The sequence below is a fragment of the Lepisosteus oculatus genome, chromosome 28 (genome assembly GCF_040954835.1).
Source record: "Lepisosteus oculatus isolate fLepOcu1 chromosome 28, fLepOcu1.hap2, whole genome shotgun sequence".
Taxonomy (NCBI): domain Eukaryota; kingdom Metazoa; phylum Chordata; class Actinopteri; order Semionotiformes; family Lepisosteidae; genus Lepisosteus; species Lepisosteus oculatus.
The window spans coordinates 10510912-10533785 of NC_090723.1; the positions used below are offsets into that span (position 1 = coordinate 10510912).

Genomic DNA, 22874 nt, shown 5'->3' on the forward strand with positions numbered 1-22874 from the left:
TATACTTTGCATTTCTACCTGAAGCACAGGCTGACTAGTGTAAACCTGCTGGATTCTGTGCACTGTTTTCAGCTCCACTCCAAACTGGAAAAGAGGTGGCATTTCAAGTCCTGTCTAAGTCAGGACTAAGTGGATAAAGCAATAATACTTTTCTTGATTAATACAGTCAACACAATGTAATTTGTCCTTTGTGTTAAAAAGGGAACATTTTTGATTGATATGAGTGTCAATTATTGATATTGATAGGGAACCAATAGTATTATTACTGCCACAACTTAGCAGGTTCTCTCCCAAAAACTATTTACTGCATTGTGTTGGTAATAATAATGATATCAGTCTCCTTTGCTTTCTTTTTTTACCAGTCTGCTTGGAGCTGATATAGCACTGACTTCAAACACCAGTCCATCTCTGTCTGAAAACAGTTTGCAAAAAGGAGTGCTTTAACAATAAATCCACACAATACAGAGAGCAAAAACACTATAACTCCCTGGAGACCTATTGAGAAAATGCTTTAATAACCTCAAAATTTTAATGTACCACAGAAGACTTTGTGATTTCAATAAATACAAAATGATAATGTAAGAATGCAAACATTCAGAAAATAAATGAGAGAATGCTGGATTGGTCCACGAGCTCAGTCCAACAGGGAGTTCTGCTACAATGCCAATTCTGCGAGACCCTTGCTGAGAAGTGCTGACTGATGTAAACTGGCAGCAGAGAGCTGGTTGTGTCACAGCTTGGAGGCCCAGTAATGGGTCAGTGTGATAAGCTATCAATATAATCTTCCACTGGAGCTGTCAGGAATCACAGCCTCATCGGCACACATGGAACATTCACTACTAAACACAGCATTTAATCATCCGTCATCAGTTAATTATATTTGATTCCTATATCATCTTTACAAATTCTACTAGTATTCCAATTGTTGCCATTACTGAAAAAGTGTCAAAATCATGCACCTTCTCAGAAGGCCTGAAGATAAGAAAGTGCTGTGGTTGAGTGTGAGTAAGATGTGACGCAGGACTCATAGAAGAGCAATGTACTGTATACTAAGTGAACTGTGAAAATAAGGTCAAGCTCCCAGGACAAAATGAGCAGTATGTAGTCCAGTACTAAGAAGAAAGAGGTTAACCTTCATCAGACCAGTCACAATGTTGTCATTACCCTGTACTATAACTGGTCTTGGGGCATTCCCATTTCCTGTAAGGTCTCTAAGTTTACAAGATCTACAGTTCAAATCCCAGTTCTGCATTTAAAAATAAATTGTTTTTCACTTGGGAAAACCACCCACATCCCATCAAACCAATCATGTCTCATGAATCGACACTAATAATTGTTTCTAAAGTTTTCTTTCATGAAACAACTGGATGAGCCCCTTGAATCGACAAGCTGCTATGAGCCAGATGGGAGAAGTGTGCCAAAGGGAGTCCTCTCGTGTGTGACTGGTGTTGCTGTGGAACGTGCTCTCATCAGTCAGCCCTGCTGTCGCCTGCCGCTACATCTCCCGAGAGCCAGTCTGCTCCTTTCAACTCAAACTCAGGTGCAAAATGCCAATATAATGAACATTCAGCATTTTTTATGAAATCAGAAACTCAACCCTCAACACTTACACTTAATCCCAAACAAGATCAGATAAATCAGCCGAATGTTTATAATAATAATAATAATAATAATAATAATAATTGCTTACACTCATATAGCGCTTTTCTGGACACTCCACTCAAAGTGCTTTACAGGTAATGGGGATCCCCTCCACCACCACCAGTGTGCAGCCCCACCTGGATGATGCGACGGCAGCCATAGTGCGCCAGAATGCTCCCCACACACCAGCTCTCAGTGGGGAGGAGAGCAGAGTAATGTGGCCAATTCATAGATGGGCATTATTAGGAGGCCATGATTGGTAAGGACCAATGGGAAATTTGGCCAGGACGCCGGGGTTACACCCCTACTCTTTTTGAGAAATGCCCTGGGATTTTTAATGACCACAGAGAGTCAGGACCTCGGTTTTACGTCTCATCTGAAAGACGGCGCCTGTTTACAGTATAGTGTCCCCGTCACTATACTGGGGCATTAGGACCCATGTGGACCGCAGGTTTATGAAGTTATCTAATTCAGATGAATCTTCCCTTTCATTTACTGGTACTACATAGATTGACAATCAAAATCAAAAACATATTGGAACTCATAGTTTGCTTTATAGATTCCTTTGCGTTTAATAAACAAAAACATGTTCAATGGGATTAAATAACAGTACAGCTTCCTGTCTGACACTTCTCTGCATAGATTATGTTTGTACCAATAACATGAAACCTTTGCTGCCATATTATTTTAATTATTGTTTTCTACATTGAATCCTACATATTATAGCAGGGTTACAAAAGGTCATTTAATTTCAACAAAATTTACAGGCTTCAACTGGGGAAATGTAGTTCAACACTACAGGTAAATACCGTCTGAAATGTGCATGCATGTGAAATCTTGATAACGTAATAAATCTTCATATATTCCTATTCAGGAACACACAGAGAACAGGATTTCTAGAGTACTTTATCGACTAAATCATATCAATGCGTTTTATAATATTTTAAAACTAAAACATCTTTAACAGACCTCAGTGAAATTTAATTTCTAAGCAGCATATTTGACCATTCAAAACATGATCGCAAAAGGCATCTTTTACAAGACGTACGAAATAAAGACAACGCAGCTTACACGTATACCTTTGGGGAAATTCGGTGTATAGCTCAGATATAACTACGGCTTGTGGTCGTTAAAATTAAAAATTGAACAGTCCCCGGAGCACGGCGAGGAGCTGGGCGCCCCTATCCAAACCACACCGAGCTGCAAAGCGATGACGGGTCCTGGCGAAGCGGAAGCTGCAACTGTCTGCAGATTAAGCTCTCGCTGCCGGCGGTGATGGTGAGGCTCCGCGAGTGCCGGTACTGCCGAATTCACTGCCCATCTAACCAGGTAACATTATGTAACAGTTGCACCTATCTTTACAGCACAGCGAAGCAGCAACATTAAGCCTGTCGGGATACACGCTACGATATCACTCACTGGATACAGTCAATGACATTACGTAATGGACCCCCGGTACCCCGCTCGGCTGTCTGCTGCGTGCGAACCCCTTACCTGCACGATGGCCTCCAGCTTGCCCTCGAAGGTGAAGTCGATGAGGTCGGGCTTCAGGCAGAGCCCGTAATTGACGGGGTAGACGTCAGTGGGCAGCCGCTCGAAGGGCCTCCTCTCGGGCATGGTGTCTGCGGCTGGAGCTCGGCTGAGGCTGCTGGCGGAGACGGCGCGGTGACTCGGACTGACTGGCACCCGGGCTGCAGAGCGCACGAAAATGAGGGTGGAAAGCGAAACCTGTGTTTCAGGGACTAAGACTTTCACAGACGACACCAGAACCCGACGGCCCAGACCCAACAGCATATAAAAAAAGAGAATTACAGCCGTGGCTTTCTCGGCTCAACAGAAACAAGCAATGCGTGCGCAGCTCCGTCAGGACGTAACGTCTCCGTACGCCCGGCGCCTCCCCGGTCCCTCCCTCAGCCGCAAGCGCCCGTCTGCCACAGCCAAGCTGGGGGCAAGGGACGGACCTTTTCTTCAACCTGAACAGTAAAGACATACTACAGCACATTAAACTATAGAAGCCCGATACTTGTACATCCTTGAGTTGTGAAGGCATGAATGTTATTCATACATTTCCCAGCAGCTACAAAGTGTACAGTTTATGATGATGTGTGTATTGGTTCTCAAATAGTTTCCTATGTAAGACCTTACGTTTTTTTTCTTTTTAAGGTGGATCAAGCATAATCTCAATATGATAGTATTTACTTTTTATTTTGACTGATACTTTTACACAGAGTAGCTTAGATTTGCGTCGATGTACTGTATGCAGCTGTGGACTGTACTGTGTGTCTCCCAGGACTCAAACCTCCAGCCCTTCGGTTACAGGCCCAGAATCCGTGAATCCTTGCTGTGGCATATTTATGAATATTGCTCGATTTATGTTACAGTCTGAAAACATCCACTATGCTATTCGAAGACGCACAATAATTGTGTGGTTTAGATTAGATTCTGGTGACAAGCCAATTTCTAACCTACAAAATATACATGGTTACAGCTTACGTTTTCATGAATTAATTTCTCATGAAGTTATGCCCCATTGCTCCCGTGTGTCTGCACTTGTATACAATAGATTTTATGTGTAGCCTTTTTTTGTCAGACTGTAGTAGTGTGTATTCTCTATCCTTAAACGACCACAAGACACAAACGTATTTTAAAGGTTTAGTGTTGCCTTCAAATACATCGTCATACAGTATGTCACCCATGCAACAGAGGGAAATACAGTGTCAGTGGAAATTTTAGTGGAAATTTATGTTTGAAACCTGATTAAGGGATAGAAAACAGAGGATACAAATGGGAATGCTGTAAGGATAGTGTGAGGATACTGTTGAGATGAGAATGCACAAATTGAGGTGATGTAATTCATGAAGTACCACAAGTATCAGTACAAGGACCACTGCTCTTCCTTCACATCCATGATTCTGGTACAGTTATTAAACTAGACAGGTTTACAAACTAAACCAAATTAGGTGGATTGGCAAATACTGTAGAAGCAGCAAATGAAATTAAAAAACATGACATAAAATTCAAGACTAGAAAAACACATGACAGATGATGTAGAAAAATGTAGTGTAGACAAAAGCACAGTACTGAATACAGGAAGCATAAATATAAACTATCAATTGAAAATATGAGACTTGAAGAGACTATTAATGAAAAAGACACAACATTTACATTGTCTGGAAAATATGGGCGTCAAATAAAGATTTAGATTGAGAATATTGTGCACTGTTGAATAGAATTCTATTCAGTAGTTAATAAAGATATTGGAATCAAAACAACCAGATACATTCTGGGTTTAAAGGCATGACGTACACTGGGAGGCTAAACGAACTGAATCTTTTTAGCTACTTTGAAACAGAGAAGACCACAAGGGGCCCTGATTCAAAATCTTCAAAGTCACTGACAAAAACAACCCTGTGAATATCTTCAGAATCAATGTTGGAAAAAGAGCCAAAGGACACGAGTGGGAACTATGGGGCAGTGCTGTTAAAGTGAGAGCAGGAGCACCTCCCAATGCAAAGGATTATGGGAGTCTGGACAAATTGCCCTTGCTATTTTGTAGAAATGGCTGGATTAGATCCTTAGATTTGCTATTAGCAATGCAAGTAGATAGAGGGGTCAAAAGGCCTCACTTGTAACATTTCTTATATTATTATGTCTGCAACCACTAGAACTTGGCACTTTGAAGACATGGTTCCTGATCCTTTTCCAGGGAGTCGAAATAGATTTTTAGCATATATTATTTTAAGCATTGTGCTGCTGACTCTCTGTTCTATTTAACAAAAAGAGTCTGATTAATAAATAAAACAACAAAAAAGGAAAATAAAAAATTCAAAATAGAAACTGCATCAATATATTACTGTGCCTAGTAGCAATAGAGGAAATGGTAAACTATCTGATGCTTACTGAAGTTCATCATCTTGCATTTTAAAGATACAGTAAGTTTGAAAAATATGCAAAAATAAACAATATTTGTTGAGATATTTGTGCCTGAAAATATTTGTGGGTATTATTAACTTTCATTTGTTTTTCTAGCTTTCCAGTAAAAATAAGAATTCAAGAAATCTTACCCTTTGTGGCAATCTCTCTTTAAGATTAAAAAAGACAGTTTGTGGGTCTGTCTAGGATGTTTAAATCCAGGAATTTATCATCAGTCTGCTCTGGAATTTATTTCAGAACAACAACATTTTTTTTGTGAATGAAGAAAATGATTTTCAATTCACTCTGATGGATGGGCATTAATTTACCTGTTTGTTTAAGCAGCAGACATGTTGAAATCTGTGGCACAGAAAAAAAATTGATATTGTTTCTTTGGCTGTGATTAAAAATAAAAGATCAGAGAAGATCACTTTATTGACCATATACAATTTCTTGTATTAGGAATTTGTCTTTTCACATACCCCAGCTTGCTCTCCAGGAGACACACAGATAAGGAGAGAAGCTCGGGGTCAGAGCACATGGTCAGCCATTTATACGGCACCCCTGGAGCAGTTGGGGTTAAAGGCCCCACTCAGGGGCCCAATGGAGTAGGATTCCTCTGCCAGCCGTGGGATACGAACCGGCAATCTTCCAGCCACAGGTGCAGATCCTGAGCCTCAGAGTCACCCAACGCCCCGTTAGGCCTTGACATGTTGATAGATTTTTATAATACAAAAAGTGTAGAATTTAATATAAAAATGAGAAAAAAATCTAAAACAGATTAGATATGAGACATTCAGCAATATGAGCAGTGACTCTGTGGCTAAGGATCTACGCCTGTGGCTAGAAGGTTTCTGGTTTGAATCCTGTGGCTGGCAGAGGAATCCTACTCCGTTGCGCCCCCGAGCGAGGCCCTTAACCCCAGCTGCTCTGGGGGTGCTGTATTATGACTGACCCTGCACTCTGACCCCAAGCTTCTCTCTCCCCAGCTGTGTGTCTCATGTAGAGCAAGCTGGGGTATATCAAAAGATAAATTCCTTATGCAAGAAATTGTATATGGTTTATAAAATGATATATTGTGACAGCTTTTCAAGAAAGCATTTGAGCCAGGTTTGGAGCACAGTGGTGACTTAGATTGGTTTTTGTATGTGACAGAAACATTATCCTTGTCTTGTCATGCATAGATAATAATAATAATAATAATAATAATAATAATAATAATAATAATAAACTTTATTTTATATAGCGCCTTTAAAGGTGGCTTCTCAAAGCGCTTTACAGGATGACAATAACAATAAATAAGAAGACTACAACAATAAATAAGAAAATTTCACAAGACAGGACACAATTATAATTACAACAATACAACAATAACAATAGAGGAGACCGTGGAAGATGGTATTAAGAAGAGCAGAGGGGTGAAGAATGGAAGCAGTTAAGTAAAGGCTTTTCTGAAAAGGAGGGTTTTGAGTCTGGATTTGAAGGAGTTTAGAGAAGGTGACTCTCTAATATCCTTGGGCAAGGAGTTCCAGAGCTTGGGGGCATAGCAGGAGAAGGCCCTGTCGCCCATACAATGTAGACGGGCTTGGGGGACAGTAAGGAGGGCAGAATTTGAAGAGCGGAGGTTGCGAGGTGGGGAGTAGGGCGATAAAAGTTCAGACAGGTATTGAGGTGCCAAGCCATGTAAAGCCTTGTAGGTGAGCATGAGGATTTTAAAGTCTACGCGGAATTTGACCGGAAGCCAGTGCAAGGACTCCAGGATAGGAGTAATGTGAACACTTGCACTAGATCTGGTCAGGATTCTGGCTGCTGAATTTTGGACATACTGCAGCTTGTTCAGAGTAGATTTAGATACCCCAGGGAGCAGAGCATTGCAGTAGTCAATTCGAGAGAATACAAATATGTTGATCAGCTTTTCAGCCACAGTTAATGATAGCATAGGGCGTAGTCTTGCGATATTTCTAAGGTGAAAAAAAGATGTTTTGACAGTATGCTGTACATGTGGGTCGAATGTTAAGCCAGAATCGAATATAACCCCAAGGTTTTTCAATTTTGATTGGAGCTCAAGTACAGAGCCATCTACAGACAGGGTTACAGGACTGGCTTTACGAAGTTGATGGGGGGTACCAATAAGCATGACTTCAGTCTTGTCACAGTTAAGATGAAGGAAGTTTTGAGTCATCCAAATTTTTATGTCAGAGATGCAATTAGATAGAATAGAGACAGCCACATCAGTGTCGGGTTTGGTATGGATGTATATTTGAGTATCGTCAGCGTAAAAATGAAAGCTGAGGCCATGTGATCTTAAAAGCTGACCAAGTGGGAACATGTAAATGCTGAAGAGCAAGGGGCCCAGTATTGAGCCCTGAGGGACACCAGACTTGACAAGACCAATTTCAGACCTGTACCCATTGAGAGAGACAAAGTGACAGCGATTAGTGAGGTAAGACTTAAACCATTTGAGGGCAGTGTCAGAGACTCCAAACACAGTCTCGAGACGAGAAAGCAAGATGTTATGGTCAACAGTGTCAAAGGCAGCACTGAGATCAAGAAGGATGAGTATGGAAAGAGAACCAGAATCAGAAGCTATTAGGAGATCGTTGGTGACTTTGACTAGGGCGGTTTCTGTGCTGTGAAGTTGACGGAAGCCAGATTGGAGGGGTTCGAAAAGGTTGTTTGTCATGAGGTGGTTATGTAACTGAAGTGTGACAGCACGTTCTAGAATTTTAGAGAGAAAGGGTAAGTTGGAGATGGGGCGAAAGTTGTTAAGATTGTCGAGAGCCATGATGGAGCCATGATAGATGGAGTTTACACAACCCCACCCTTACTAAAATCTTATTTCAAATTACTTTTAATAAAAAATAATCACAAAGAAATGATATAAACTACAAATGCATCAAGATGGTAATCAGGGACTGTGCTACAGTGCTTTGTCTTTCAGATAAAACATTAAGCTGAGGTCTTTAAATCAATATTTTAAAATCATATGGTATAATTTAGAAGAATAGGGAGTTAGGCTTGTGGCCATGGCTAAATTCCACTGTGGACTTTTAAAATAGACATACGTACCTTATTTTAAAATATAGCTATAGCTATGTATAGCTATTTAATATCCTTTTGGATAAACTGGATTATTACGTTGGAAACGCAAGTGATATTTAATGGGCTTTGTCTCCATCTTGTGGTGAGATTAAAAAATGACATCCGCAAACATTGCACAAGAAAACAATTTCGTAACATCGCATTCATGTTCGGTAATTGCAGGGTAGTGACTACAAACTTAGCCTGGACTCCAGGAAAATATAGATTTGCATGTTAACGTCAATTTTTAGAAGACAGCCTCATATTCGGCTTTTGTTGTTGTTATGGGCCTCACAGGTCTAGTCACTCTGTCATCTAGGTCTTATGCTTCTGTCACAACCAACTGGAGCTCAGCAGGTCAGTACCTGGATGGGACTCCTGGGAAAAACTAAGGTGGCTGCTGGAAGAGGTATTAGAGGGATAAGTACAGGGCGCTCACCCTGCTGCCTGTGTGGGTCCTAATGCCCCAGTATAGTGACCAATATTCTATAATGAGACCAAAACTAATGTTTTCAATCTCTCATTGGTTTATTGGCAATATTTTTTACAGAAGCATATTTTGTTAAACTAGATGTAACAAGATATACAAGGTATATATCAATATACTGAATATATCAATTCAGGGTGAATAAAAATGCTGCCATATTTTTTTAAAATAAACAAATATTGAACAAAATAATTTAAACTTTTGTTATGTAACTTAAAGTATTGTGAAAGGTGAGGGTTTCAAATCTCTTAATTTCTATCTAATGATCTTCCAGAGATGAGAAAGATGCTCTCACAACTAAGCATTTTGGACATTCACTTACATTAATTTACCATGTTGCACTAAGGGATTTTTAAAATCAAAATAAACTTTATTTCCAAAACAACATCTCACTCCAGGAAACATTCTCACAATTAATAAACATTTGAACACATTTTCAAACTATCATTGCAACAAAAAAACTTTCCAAACGAGGCGATTGTCCAATCATTGCAAGTGGATGACTGGGCTAGATGTGAGCAATTAAAGAGTCCCTCCAAGCCCTACCAGTTGCTTTTGTCCATTAGTCACTGTACAGGGTCCAACGTCCTTTCCAGTGCTCCCTCACCGTGGGGAAACCCCATTTGGCGAAGTCACGCTTCATCCTCCTTCTAAGGTCTGCAAGTATCCTCTCCTCCAGCTCCCTCGTTCCCCAGCTCTGTGTTGTGCCAGATCCTTGACTTTCCACAGTCCTTGTTTTGTTAGGGACAACAGCAGCCACAGCAGGAACAGTGTCCCCTTGTCCAATCCGGTGGGTGTCAGCCCCAGCAGGAGGCTCTGGTAACCGAGCACTGCTCACGCTCCCAGGAGTTGCATAATTTTGTCCCCTCTGCCCCACAACGCTTTGGCGAAGGGGCAGCTCCAGAGTCTCCTCAATGAAACACGTGTCCCAAGGGCGATGCGGTTCCTGGTGAGCAATTGTCTGTAAAGAACCTCTCTGGTTGCGAGCCTCTCGTGCACGGCCATCCAATTGAGGTCTTTTAGGTTATTGTCCAATTCCTTCGGCTGCGTCCTTTCCCAGTCTTGTCTGGGAACCCACAGCCTTTCATTGGTGACCAGTTGTCCCCTCACCTCCTTCAACCTCCGCCAAGTTCTGTGGTTGGTGCAGAGCTCTGGCTGTTTTGTGGCCTTGTACCTCCTGCTCCACTTGACAGCGTGGGTGTAGAACTCCAGTTGCCTCTCTGCTTTGGGCCCAATGTTTGTCCGCTGGACCAGGTGCCTCATCGGGGTGGAGATCCATAGCCTGAAAAAGTACTGGTTGCAGAAGAAGATGCTATCGAGTTTGAAGGGGGAAATGCAGCACGTCTCCCGCCTTCCTCGACTGGCTGGCACATCAGTTTCCTCATGATGTACTTGTACCTGCCGCTTCAGAGGAACTTGAAGATAATCCTTTGCAGCGCTTGTTTCAGTCTGGCTGGCAGCGGGAACACCACCACCAGGTAAACCAAAGCCGGCAGGATGTTTGCTTTCAACACCATCATTTTCCCCTTTAGGGACAGCGACCGTGTTTCTCACAGACCCAGCTTCGCGTTCATGTTGGCCTCTCGGTCCAGTTGAGGGTCTCGCTGTCCTGGCTCTGGAACGAAACCCCCAAAATCTTGAGGGGCCCCATGCAGACCTCTAGAACTTCTGGTGTCATCGTCCTGTCCTTCCAGGGTCCGAAGAACTTCAGTTTGCTATTTGGGCAGTCAAGCTTTGACCCAGAGGCCCTGGAGTATTGCTCCATGACCCGCAGGGCCCACCATTATCTAACTCTGGACTCCTGGAGAATGAAATCCCCCAGGTTTCCATTTACATTGACCCTGCTGCCCACGTCAGAGTACAGTATTTTTATCCAGCAAATGAATCTGTCAGGTCTATTCACTCTCCCAGGATGAAACTCAGGCTATGGAGGACTATATTCAGGAATCCTTGGAATCTGGTTTCATCCCCCCCTCTTCCTCACCTGCCTGCTCCGGTTTCTTTTTTGTTAAAAAGAAAGATGGTTCTCTCAGACCCTGCATTGATTATTGCGGTCTGAACAATATAACTGTTAAGAACAGTTATCCCCTTTTTCTGATTTCATCGGCTTTGGCATCACTCTGGGGCACCACTATTTTTTCTAAATTGGATCTCTGAGGTGCTTATAATCTGATCCGCATTCAGGAGGGTGATGAATGGAAGACGGCATTCATTACTACCCACAGTCATTATGAATACCAAGCCGTTTGGACTGGTTAATGCTCCTGCTGTCTTTCAGGGTTTCATGAATGACATCTTTAGGGATGTCTTGCACAAATATGTCCTGGTATACATGGATGACGTTCGGATTTTTTCCCACAGTCTCCAGGAGCATGTCTCTCATGAGCGTGAGGTGCTTCACCGGTTGATAAAGAACAAACTCTATGCCAAACTGGAAAAATGCACTTTCCATGTTTCCAGAATCCACTTTCTTGGCTACATCCTCTCACCCCTAGGCATTGAAATTGACCCTGTCAAGACCGACTCCATACAGAACTGGCCTGTACCCCAGAATTTAAAACAAGTTCAACGGTTCCTGGGGTTTGCCAATTATTACCGCCGTTTTATAAGGAATTCCAGCTCTGTCGTCTCCCCTATTACCACCTTGATCCGAAAAGGTACTAATCAAGGTTAATGGAACCCTGAGGCAGACTGAGCTTTCCTTCACCTCAATAGACTGTTCACAACAGCCCCCCTCCTCCGTCACCCAGATCCCAACATTCAATTAATTCTGGAGGTGGATACCTCAGCCAACGGAGTTAGCGCCATATTATCTCAACATCTTGGAGAGAAGGGTATCCTCCACCCCTGCGCCTTTTTTTCCAAGACGTTGTCTTGGGCCAAGACCAATTATTACGTTGGAGACCAAGAACTCCTGGCTATCAAACTCGCCCTGAAGGAATGGAGACACTGGTTGGAGGGGGCCTTACACCCTTTTACTATTTTTACAGATCATAAAAATCTCTCCTATTTACAGATTGTCAAACAATTGAACCCACTCCATTCTCGCTGGTTGCTTTTTTTTTTTAGGTTCCACTTTTTCATTACTTATACACTGGGATCCAAGAATGTAAAGGTCGATGCCCTATCTCGCCTCCATGACCCTCCTGGCTTTTTGGACCCTCCTGAACCTATTATACCCCCTGAGAGAATCGTGGCTGCTATTATATGGGACTTGGATCAGACGTGCTCTTCACAACCAAACCGTCCCCCCCCCATGCCCTCCAGACAGACTCTTTGTTCCTGACGCCATACGCTCTACTGTTCTGCACTAGGGTCATGATTCACATTTTGCAGGTCACTCCGGTGTCAAATGTACCTTGGAATTCATCTCTAGACATCTCTGGTGGCTTTCCATGAGGATTGATGTTACTGGGTACGTGCAGTAACCAGCAACTTGTTCCATCTGTGCCATGTCCAAATCCTTCCGCCTCAAGAACCCCGGTCTACTCCAACCACTCCCGATCCCTAATAGACCATGGTCCCACATCTCAGTGGACTTTCTGACGGATCTCCCCGAGAGTCAAGGTAAGACTACCATCATGATCGTGGTAAATAGGTTCTCAAAGTCGTCTCATTTCATTCCCCTTCCTGCTCTTCCATCTGCTCAAGATCATTCTTCACGTCTTCAGACTTCACGGCATTCCTGCAGATATCGTATCAGATCGGGGACCCCAATTCATTTCAAGATTTTGGAGAGCTTTTTGCAAATCTCTTGGGACTTCCACGTCTCTCATGTCTGGTTATCATCCCAAATCCAATGGACTGACAGAAAGAACCAACCTGGACCTTCTTACTTACCTTCGAGCTTACGCTCTCCTCCCTTGGGCTGAATACGCCCATAATTCTCTCTCTTCCTCCACCACCGGGTTGTCCCCCTTCTATTGCTCCCTGGGATACTAACCCTCCCTTTTTCTGGACTCTATCCCTGACTCAGACATTCCCTACCTCCAGACATGCTTCACCTTCCTTAGGGGGAATCTGGAGACGTGCCAGGTCTGCCCTTCTTAAAACCTCCTTGCGACAGAAGACCGCCACAGACCATCATCGATGACCGGTGCCCAGATTACGATGAGGACAATTCGTCTGGCTGGCTATTAGGAACTTACCCCTTAATCAGCCTTCCCTACCTCCAGACATGCCTCACCTTCCTTAGGGGGAATCTGGAGACGTGCCAGGTCTGCCCTTCTTAAAACCTCCTTGCGACAGAAGACCGCCGCAGACCATCATCGATGACCTGTGCCCAGATTACGATGAGGACAATTCGTCTGGCTGGCTATTAGGAACTTACCCCTTAATCAGCCTTCACGTAAATTGGGACCCTGTTATATTGGACCTTTCAGCATCATCTCCAAGCTCACCCCCGTAACCTATCGCCTCACCCTACCTCCGACTCTCAAGGTGCATCCCTCCTTCCATGTCTCTCTCCTGAAACTCTACAATAGATCTCCCTTCTCCCGGCCTCGACCACCTCCACCCCCACCACGACTCATCAATCCTACACGGTCAATAAGATCTTGGATACCTGCTGGCTATGGGGCCGCCAGCAATTTCTAGTCGACTGGGAGGGCTATGGCCCTGAAGAACGTTCCTGGGTCTGTGAGGGAGATATTTTGGATTGCAGTCTCATTGATGACTTCTTTCGTAAGTGCTCCAAAGGGTCGTCAGGAGCCAACCCTAAAGTGGGGGGTACTATCACGCTCCACTCTCCCCATTCTTCACAATCTCATTCCTAATTGAACCCATCACATTCCCACATGCACCACATTCCTCAAATTCTCACTCCCAGACCAATTATCCAGCCACATCCCTTTTCCTTCAGTATTTTAAGTTCCCTCACACAGAAGCCTCCTGCAGAATTCTCTTGTGCGGGTTTCTAAGCCTTTTGATTGATCTCCTGGTACCAAATCTTTGCTCCTGACAGGGGTATGTGACAGAGTGCTTGTTATTTTTTATTTCTTTTACTGAATGTGAAATACTCTAATGTTTCCCTCTAATTTGCCAGCAGCCATATCAACCTGCAACTCACAACTGGCAACCCAGTGAAGCTAAGCAGGTGTGAGCCTGGTCAGTACCTGGATGGGTGACCTCCTGGGAAAAACTAAGGTTGCTGCTGGAAGAGGTGTTAGTGGGGCCAGCAGGGGGCGCTCACCCTGCAGTCCATGTGGGTCCTAATGCCCCAGTATAGTGACGGGGACACTATACTGTAAACAGGCGCCGTCCTTCGGATGAGACATAAAACCGAGGTCCTGACTCTCTGTGGTCATTAAAAATCCCAGGGCGTTTCTCGAAAAGAGTAGGGGTTTGGCGTCCTGGCCAAATTTCCCATTGGCCCTTATCAATCATGGCCTCCTAATAATCCCCATCTATGAACTGACTTCATCACTCTGCTCTCCTCCCCACTGAGAGCTGATGTGTGGGGAGCGTTCTGGCGCACTATGGCTGCTGTCGCATCATCCGGGTGGATGCTGCACATTGGTGGGGGTGGAGGGGATCCCCATTACCTGTAAAGTGCTTTGAGTGGATTGTCCAGAAAAGCGCTATATAAGTGTAAGCAATTATTAATTATTATTATGAATGTAGTGTGAATGATACTTACCCTTTTTGTTGTTTCACTAAAAAATCACTGCAGTGTTTTTCCCCGTTGGAGTATTGTATTATGTTGATCAAGATGGCCACCAGTCACCTTTCCTGTTTGTAGTATCACACAAATTATCTTAAAGGGAAAGGTGACTGGTGAGCCATCTATAAATAACTGATGTAAGGTTAGTTGTTTTGTTTAAGTGAATATATCAAGGTTGCATGACTTAATATGTTTAAACGTATTATAAAAAAAATAATACGTTTTTTGGATGATTAAATACTTTATTTTGGTCAAATTAGGTCAAGTTTGGGATTTTTTTTTCTTTTGAGCCAAACCAGGTAATTTGGCCGGTGACATATGGTGTCAGGAGCGGGAAATTAGCTTGAAAAGAAATTCTGTGGGTGCGTAGGATGCACAAAACAAAACTTTGGAAACTGAGTCCTAAAACGAGGAAAACAGAATAAACTGAGCCACACAGACTTCCCACAACCCTAAAGAGAGAGGCACATTGGAGCAAGGGGCTACGGCAGCACAGAAGAATGGCAGAGGAGGAAGAGACCTTGGCGGCTACTGGAGGTGCACGACCCAAAGACACATTGGTTCAAACTCGAGCACAGAAGTTCCGGCAAGCTACCGAGGGCATGAAGGAACCAGCTGTTAAAGAATCTACAACACCAGCTGGATTGTCTGTTGACCCACCGGAAGATATAGGATCACTTTTAAAATGGCTGGCTGTACAGCAGGAGGAAAATGAAAGAAGGCGACAGAAGGATGAGAGACAACGGATGTAAGAACTGCAGAGGTTCCGGGAGGAACAACTGTGCGGGGATAACCAGCAGCGCCAGGAATGGGGTGAGCTGCTGAAAGCTCTGAAGGAAGCAGAACCTCACCCTGGACCTGTGCAGAGAGATTCAAAACTGGTGGGATTGATGCCAGAGGATGATATTGAGTCATACCTCACTACATTTGAACGGTTGGCTGAATCATGCCAATGGCCATGGGAACACTGGGTATTGCAGCTTGCTCCGAAAGCACAGAAGGCTTACAGTGGAATGGACACTGAAGAAGCCAAGGACTATGACAAAGTGAAAGATACAATTCTAAAACGGTATGACATCAACGCAGAGACATATTGGCAACGCTTCCGAAACATCCGCTATCAGTATGCAGAAGGACCTAGAGAGGTTTGCAATTGATTAAAGGATCTATTTAATAGATGGATCAATCCTGGTACCAAAACCACTGCACAGATGACAGAGATCCTGATTTTAGACCTGTACATGATTATTCTTCCAGATGACATATGGATTTGGGTTAAAGAGCATTGTCCTAACACTTTGGAGAAAGCTGTTTCCTTAGATGAGGATTATACTCAAAAGTATCCACTCAAAAGACTGTTTGGCCCGTGAAAATAGTAGATAATCAAAGGGCCTTGGAAACTGTCTCAGGAGAAACAATGTTATAGATGTGGTAAATTTGGACAAACATATTAAAATGAGAATTGCCGATAAAGAGATACAGATGACTACAGGCCTACAGTGTAGTTCAAAATGTACCCTTTCCAGTAATACTGGGACAAGACATTCCTTTTTTCTATGACTTGTTGACAAAGAAAGGAACCCCTGTGTCTGTAGTTACGCAGAGCCAGGTGAAAAAAGAAAAAAACATCACACTTGGCAGAAGAGGACCTTTTCCCCTTTTCTCCTGAGATGTCTGAGGGTGAAGGAAAGCAGCAACCATCCAAGGGGGAAAAGCAGAAGGCTAAAAGACTGAGATCGGCAAGTCTGTTGTTGGGACCTGAAAATAAGGCGATAGACATTGCCCAGTATCAAAGAGAAGACAAAACATTGAAAGAAATTTTTGAACATCAGTGTTCTGATGATTTTGAAGATGTTAGGTTTCCTTTTTACCATGTACAGAATGGAATTTTGTATAGGAGTTGTAAACATCCAAAAATGGGGAAATAAATTAAGCAGTTGGTTGTTCCAAAGGTGTTCAGAGAGAATGTATTGAAAATAGCTCACGAAATTCCATTAGTGGGACACATGGGTAGAGATAAGACTTTGGCAAGAATATTACAACGATTTTTTGCAATTGAAATGGATATTGTAAGTCCTTTGTCTCCCAGTTCCAAGGGTAATAAATATATATTAGTCATCGTCGATTATATGACCAGATATCCAGAAGCTGTTCCTTTGAGAACAGCTACTGCTAAAAGGATTGCAGAGGAATTAGTTAGGTTGTTTAGTCGGGTGGGTATACCCAGGAAATTTTAACTGATCAAGGTACCAATTTCACATCATCCTTGTTAAAGGAACTGTATGAACTGCTTGATATTTCAGCAATCAGGACAAGCCCTTATCATCCTCAGACAGATGGACTGGTGGAAAGAATGAATTAGACATTGAAGCGTATGCTAAAAAAATATGTCCACACAGAGCTTAAACAGTGGGACAAGATGTTGTCCTACCGGCTATTTGCCTATCGAGAGGTGCCTCAGGAACCTACAGGATTTTCTCCATTTGAGATGTTATATGGTCGACAGCCTTGTGGTCCATTAGATCTGATTAAGGAGAAATGGGAAGGTGATACTGCAGACTCCACCAACATAATTGACTACAGTATATCATCGATATGAAAGAAAAGATTGCTAGTTATACAAAGCTGGCTAAGGAAAACCTGAAACAGGCTCAAGTCAATCAAAGTAAATGGTGCAATAGACATGCAAAAGAAAGACGGCTCAAGGTAGGAGGAAAGGTATGGCTGTTACTACCAACCATAGAGAATAAGCTACTGGCAAGATGGCAAGGCCCATATCAGGTAGTAAGACAAGTAGGGCCTGTAGATTATGAAATTGCTCTTTCAGCAACAAAGAAAAAAATCTTTAATATCAATCTGCTAAAACCTTGGTTGGAAAGAAAGCAAAACCTGACTTTGACCATTTTGCCTGAATTAAAGAGGGATATGGCAGAAGAAGCTTATGCTCGACTGGAAAATGTAGGGTTAAATTGTGATATTCCAAGAGGTAATAATCTCACGGCTAAGCAACATACTGATCTAGATCAAATGCTGATGAAATTTACACGTTTGTACCAATCTGTCGGGAAAAACAGATGTAATTCAGCGTCTGATAGATACTGAACAGCATTCCCCTATTAGGACAAAATGTAAGCCAATTCCTGAAAAAATACAACCCATAGTAGATAAGGAAATTGAGCAAATGCTAGCGTTAGGAGTAATTGAGCCTTCTACTAGTGCTCCCCAGTAGTTATTGTACCTAAAAAGAATGGAGAAATCAGGTTTTGTGTTGATTCAGGGAAATTTCAAAATTTGATACATACCCCATGCCAAGAATACATGAATTACTAAATTTACTTGGTGGAGCTAAATTTATATCTACTTTGGATTTAGCTAAAGGCTATTGGCAAATTCTCTTAGAATTAGATAGTCGAAATGTAAAACTGCCTTTTGTACCTCTCGTGGCCTTTACCAATTCAGAATGAATTCCAACATTTGATGGATCGTTTGTTGCAATGTCATCTAGGTTATGCTGCTGCCTATCTGGATGATGTAGTTATTTATAGCCCCGATTGGGAGAGCCACCTAAAGCACTTAGAATTGCTGCTGGAGGAAATAGCTAGGGCAGGTCTCACCATCAATCCACAGAAATGTGTGTTAGGAACTTCAGAGACAAGGTACTTGGGATATATAGTGGGAAACGGCCAAGTGAAGCTGGAGATTTCAAAGGTTAAAGCAGCGCCAGTGCCTATTACCAAGAAAAAAGTTAGATCTTTCCTTGGATTAGCTGGGTACTATCACCGGTTTATACCACATTTCTCAGAAATTGCAGCACCTCTGACAGAATTAATTAAGAAACCGAAAAAAAACAGTTAGATTGGACAGATGAATGTCAAGTAGCATTTGACAATTTAAAAAGGGTTTTATGTTCTGAACCAGTCCTAAGTAGTCCAGATTTTTCTAAACCGTTTATTGTACAAACAGATGCATCAGAATTAGAGTCCTTTGTCAGGGAAAAGAAGGGGAATTCTATATATTAGCCAGAAATTGTTTCCCAGAGAAACAAGATACAGAACAATTGAAAACTGGGCTTAAGAAACACAGATACTATTTGCTTGGCAGGCAGTTTACTTTGGTTACAGATCATCATCCTCTAATTTGGATAAATAGCATGAAAGATAAAAATGCTCGCATAACAAGATGGTACTTAGCTCTACAGCCATACTGCTTCCAGGTAAAGCACAGGGCTGGAAGGGAGCATGTAAATCGGACCTCTGTCAAGACATGGTTTTGAAAGAGAAGAAAAGATATCAGATGTCTTAATGTTAATTTCAAAATCAAGTAATTAAGGAAACAATTTTGCTTTAAATTTTGGTTATAAAATATTTCACACATACTGTACTGTTGTGACTTTAAAACCATATAGTATCATACTGTATTTTTTTATGCGGTATGCGGTATACTGTTTTGGTATGCGATCACACTACAGTTCATAGATGTATACCTTACTGTTTTGGTATATCTGTGGATATGATTTCATGTAATTCTCTTGTGTGTCACGTCTGGAATTATAGTCTGTTCTTGTTTTTTATTTACATGTCTGATGTTTTAAAGGGGAGCTGCAGCCCCAATTTCACAGACCGGTTATAAAATCTCAGCAACAAAATAAAACCATTGAAGGTATAACAAAATTGTACAAATTTAGAATAAAGTACAAATTTATGATCTATGTGAAAATACTGTAACACTGCCTTTTATTTGCGCAAAATACTGCTCTCTCCACAAACGAGAACGAGAGTTTGTGTGAATTGTGATAGTGCGGCCCTTTCTGCTCACTAGCCCCTCTAGATACAAAGGTCTCCGAACAACTTTGATAATTTTTTGGCCATCTCAGTTCACATTTATATTTTAAATGATGCCTCATTGTTGAGCATTTGGCTGAGCATAGTGGTGGCACACAAAATGGAGGATCAGATCAGCAGAAAGTCACTGTTCCCTTTTCCAAAGGAACGTCACCTAGCCAAGAGATGGGTAATTCACATGGGAACTGATGTTGGTCCAATACAGATGTTGATGTTGGTCCACAGCTCCTGGTTTATTGGGCAACAAACTGTCAGTCTGGGGTTCTTGATCGATTCACTGGCAGTTACTCTGGGACAGTCTTCACACTGACAATCACTAGAGTCCAGGCTGAAGATGCAGATTATTACTGTCAGCAGGGCTACAGCACTCCATTCACACAGTGATACACGTCTGTACAAAAACCTCCCTCAACTCTACAGGAGCTGTTCTGGCTCATCAGCAGGCCTGAGACTTGGAAGAACAGCAGATATGCTACAGGAGAACTGAACAACATTGAGTCTGTATATAATATATAATATATAATAATATATTCAATATTACTATTGCTGCCTTGCAGTGCTGGTGCCCTGGGTTCAATACTGAATCTGGGGTGCTGTCTGTGTGGAGTTTGTATGTTTGTGTGGGTTTCCACAGGACACATGCAATGAAACTATTTCAAATTTGTAAAAAATATTCATCTTAGATTATCAAAGTGAATAGAAAAATAAAAGGCTGCTTTAGCATTTTTGTTTCACATTCATTCTTTAATAAATTCTTATGCTATACACCCTTTAGAGATGCAAGAAGTCACAATGCAGTTTAGCAATGGCTTGAAATGGGTTTTAATTCAAATTGAAAAGGGCCTTTTCCAGAGAACACCAAAGAGACAGACCTGTGGTGCTCTGAATCCAAGCAGTTTTGCAGAATGTTTTATAGTCTGAGTACAGCTCTTGCCAGTCTCTTTTATTAGGCCAGACTCTTTTCTTTTCCCCACCCCTTTCTCTCGGGCTGTCTTGGTTATTTTTCTTTCCTTCTTTTCAGTCTTCTTCCTGCTCCCCAGCAAAGTCTTTTTCTTTCTTCCTAGGTAGCCAGGCATCCTGATCCTGTTCCAAAGCCTGGAGATCATCACTCCGTTAGCCTGAGCTCCCTGAGGATTCCTAGTTCTGGGGCTGTGACTGGGACCTCTCCCTGCAGCTGTGCTGACCCTGGGCTCTGAGAGTTTTGAGGGGACTGAGATCGGGACGAGAAACTCTGTTTAGCAGTTCACATTGTAGAAATACATACAGTATCTGTGCTCCAAAAATATCAAATTGATTTTTGATACACATCTCATCTTAGAGAGAGGAGTGGGGAAAAATATGTCAGTTGTTGTGTTGTTGGGAGGAATTTGAATCTCAGATGGGAGATTCAAAATGTATTTATTTACACCACCTGGGTCCAGCTCCTCTCAGTCTGTGTCTCTGTGTTTCTCTGACAAACCACGTACACAGCTCCCTCAAGCCTGGTGGTGTCATTTTAATCGCTTTGTGGCCTCTTGCTTGTTTTAGTTCTTCTGCAGTGTTTAAACTTCTCATTAAGTATCTGAAATGTGCGGCTGGTACCACACATGTAGTTTGACTGCAGGAGTGTGTCCAGGATGCTTCACATGTTATGGAAATTGTAGATGACTGGTTTAAACAACGAGGTTTTAGATTTTAAATGTAGACTGTACAAGAAATGTATACTGTATCTAAATACTGTAATCCTGTCTGCCTACAACTAGCTTGTTTTACAGTAGGTATTTGTGAGACAATGTGGCCTTCAAACATCTAACAGTTGTCAATCAGTAAAAAATGTATTCACATCTCCACTGCACCATTAAACCTCTTACAATGCAGTTTCCTTTTTTGCAAGTAACTTTAATTGATAACTACAATGCAGCACACTACAGTATATATATATAAATATACATAAATAGATCAATATACAATACTAAATCTGATGCTTATCAGTATTTAACCCAAAAATCAGAAATGTGATCTGTGTTTGGATCTGAAGTTTATTTTGTATCATTGTTTGTTGACTGAGATGAGCCACTCTGACAAAAGTCAGACACAAAAGTGAGAGATGGGGAGGAGACTCTGCAACCACAGTATTGAAAGAAGCTGAAAGTCAATGTATTTCTAGTTTGCAACAGTGACGTCTACTGGAATTACTCTGCAGCTACAAGATAAACTTCATTACATTTTATAATTTAACCTGGTGTTGCCTGATAGGCAGCACTAACCAAAGCAATGACAAAATATCTCTGTAACTTTCAAGTCATTAGAATACATTAGAACGCCATCAGATAACATGAACTACATCTGCAGGAAAACATGAGGTAAACTGAGCCCCCAGGTTTGTATACAAAAGAGACTCCTGGAATATCATTCCATGAAGTTGTGTTTAATGTGCATGAGGTAGAACCAAGTTCCAGTAGACATTTCTTCACAGAACTTCACAGTGCACAAACGTGTTTACAGCTCAGCTTGGCAAATTCATTAAGGAAGACACTTTGCATTGGCAGCACATGCTCTGCTCTGGGAGTGTTTATAGTCTTGTGAGTTTAACACTTCATGACTGAGAGCTGCCCATAATCCAGGGCTGCATCTCCACAGTGAACACGCCCCTGCATAATGCCACAGTATTAAAATCCATATGTTACATGAGTCACTCCCAGCTAATATAATATCTGATTAAACTTCAAGGGTGGAAAGATTTAGTCTCTGATCAAAAAAAAATGAAATAATCAATTCCTGACAAAGGTCATATTTTAATTGGAAATTAACATAATTGGAAAGACACCTTTGCTTTCAATCAGGTTCCTCCCCCCTTGTTCTCTTTGTTTAGAGAAACCCAGTATACTCAGTAGAGGGGCTGGTAGTTGGACACTGAGCTGTTCAGTTACAAGCTTGGGGATGTTCAGTCTGAGATCTGATCAATGTACAGCACAGGAACTAATATTTTAAAGGTAGAGACACCAAGTTAAAGTGGCCATAAAATGGAGCAAACTCCCCATTTTTGCTCTAGAAACAGAATAAAACAAACTAGCATTTTTCTCAGCAGTGTTCTCAGTGACAGATCAGTGCTTCGTTAGTGCAGTAGGTATAGTGTCAGTCTCCATAATCTGGAGGTTGTGAATTCAATCCTCACACGGGGCAAAGCTTTTACACACTAGCCGAATATTTGACCAAGATAAGAGACAGCAAAAAGAAACAGACCCTGATGAAGTACAGGCTCAGTGACCAC

General features: G+C 42.0%; 1 protein-coding gene and 1 long non-coding RNA gene across 3 annotated transcripts in view; one reads left to right on the forward strand and one right to left on the reverse strand.

Moving 5' to 3' along the window:
• Positions 1-3692, reverse strand: part of npepps (aminopeptidase puromycin sensitive) — a 30326-nt gene extending 26634 nt beyond the window's left edge. The window contains exon 1 of one of the 2 annotated variants that reach the window (XR_001480258.2): positions 3136-3692. Coding sequence is in view for 1 of the 2 variants with exons in the window: in XM_015362357.2 (XP_015217843.2) it covers positions 3136-3435 (300 nt within the window). In the remaining variant the exon portion in view is untranslated. The remainder of the gene's footprint in view (positions 1-3135) is intronic. The other variant, XM_015362357.2, reaches the window with a different exon arrangement.
• On the forward strand, positions 2850-3657 carry LOC138225453 (uncharacterized). Its single transcript, XR_011183885.1, has 2 exons — positions 2850-2919; positions 3006-3657. It is a non-coding gene; the product is annotated as an uncharacterized lncRNA (long non-coding RNA).
• Positions 3693-22874: the final 19182 nt, after the last annotated feature.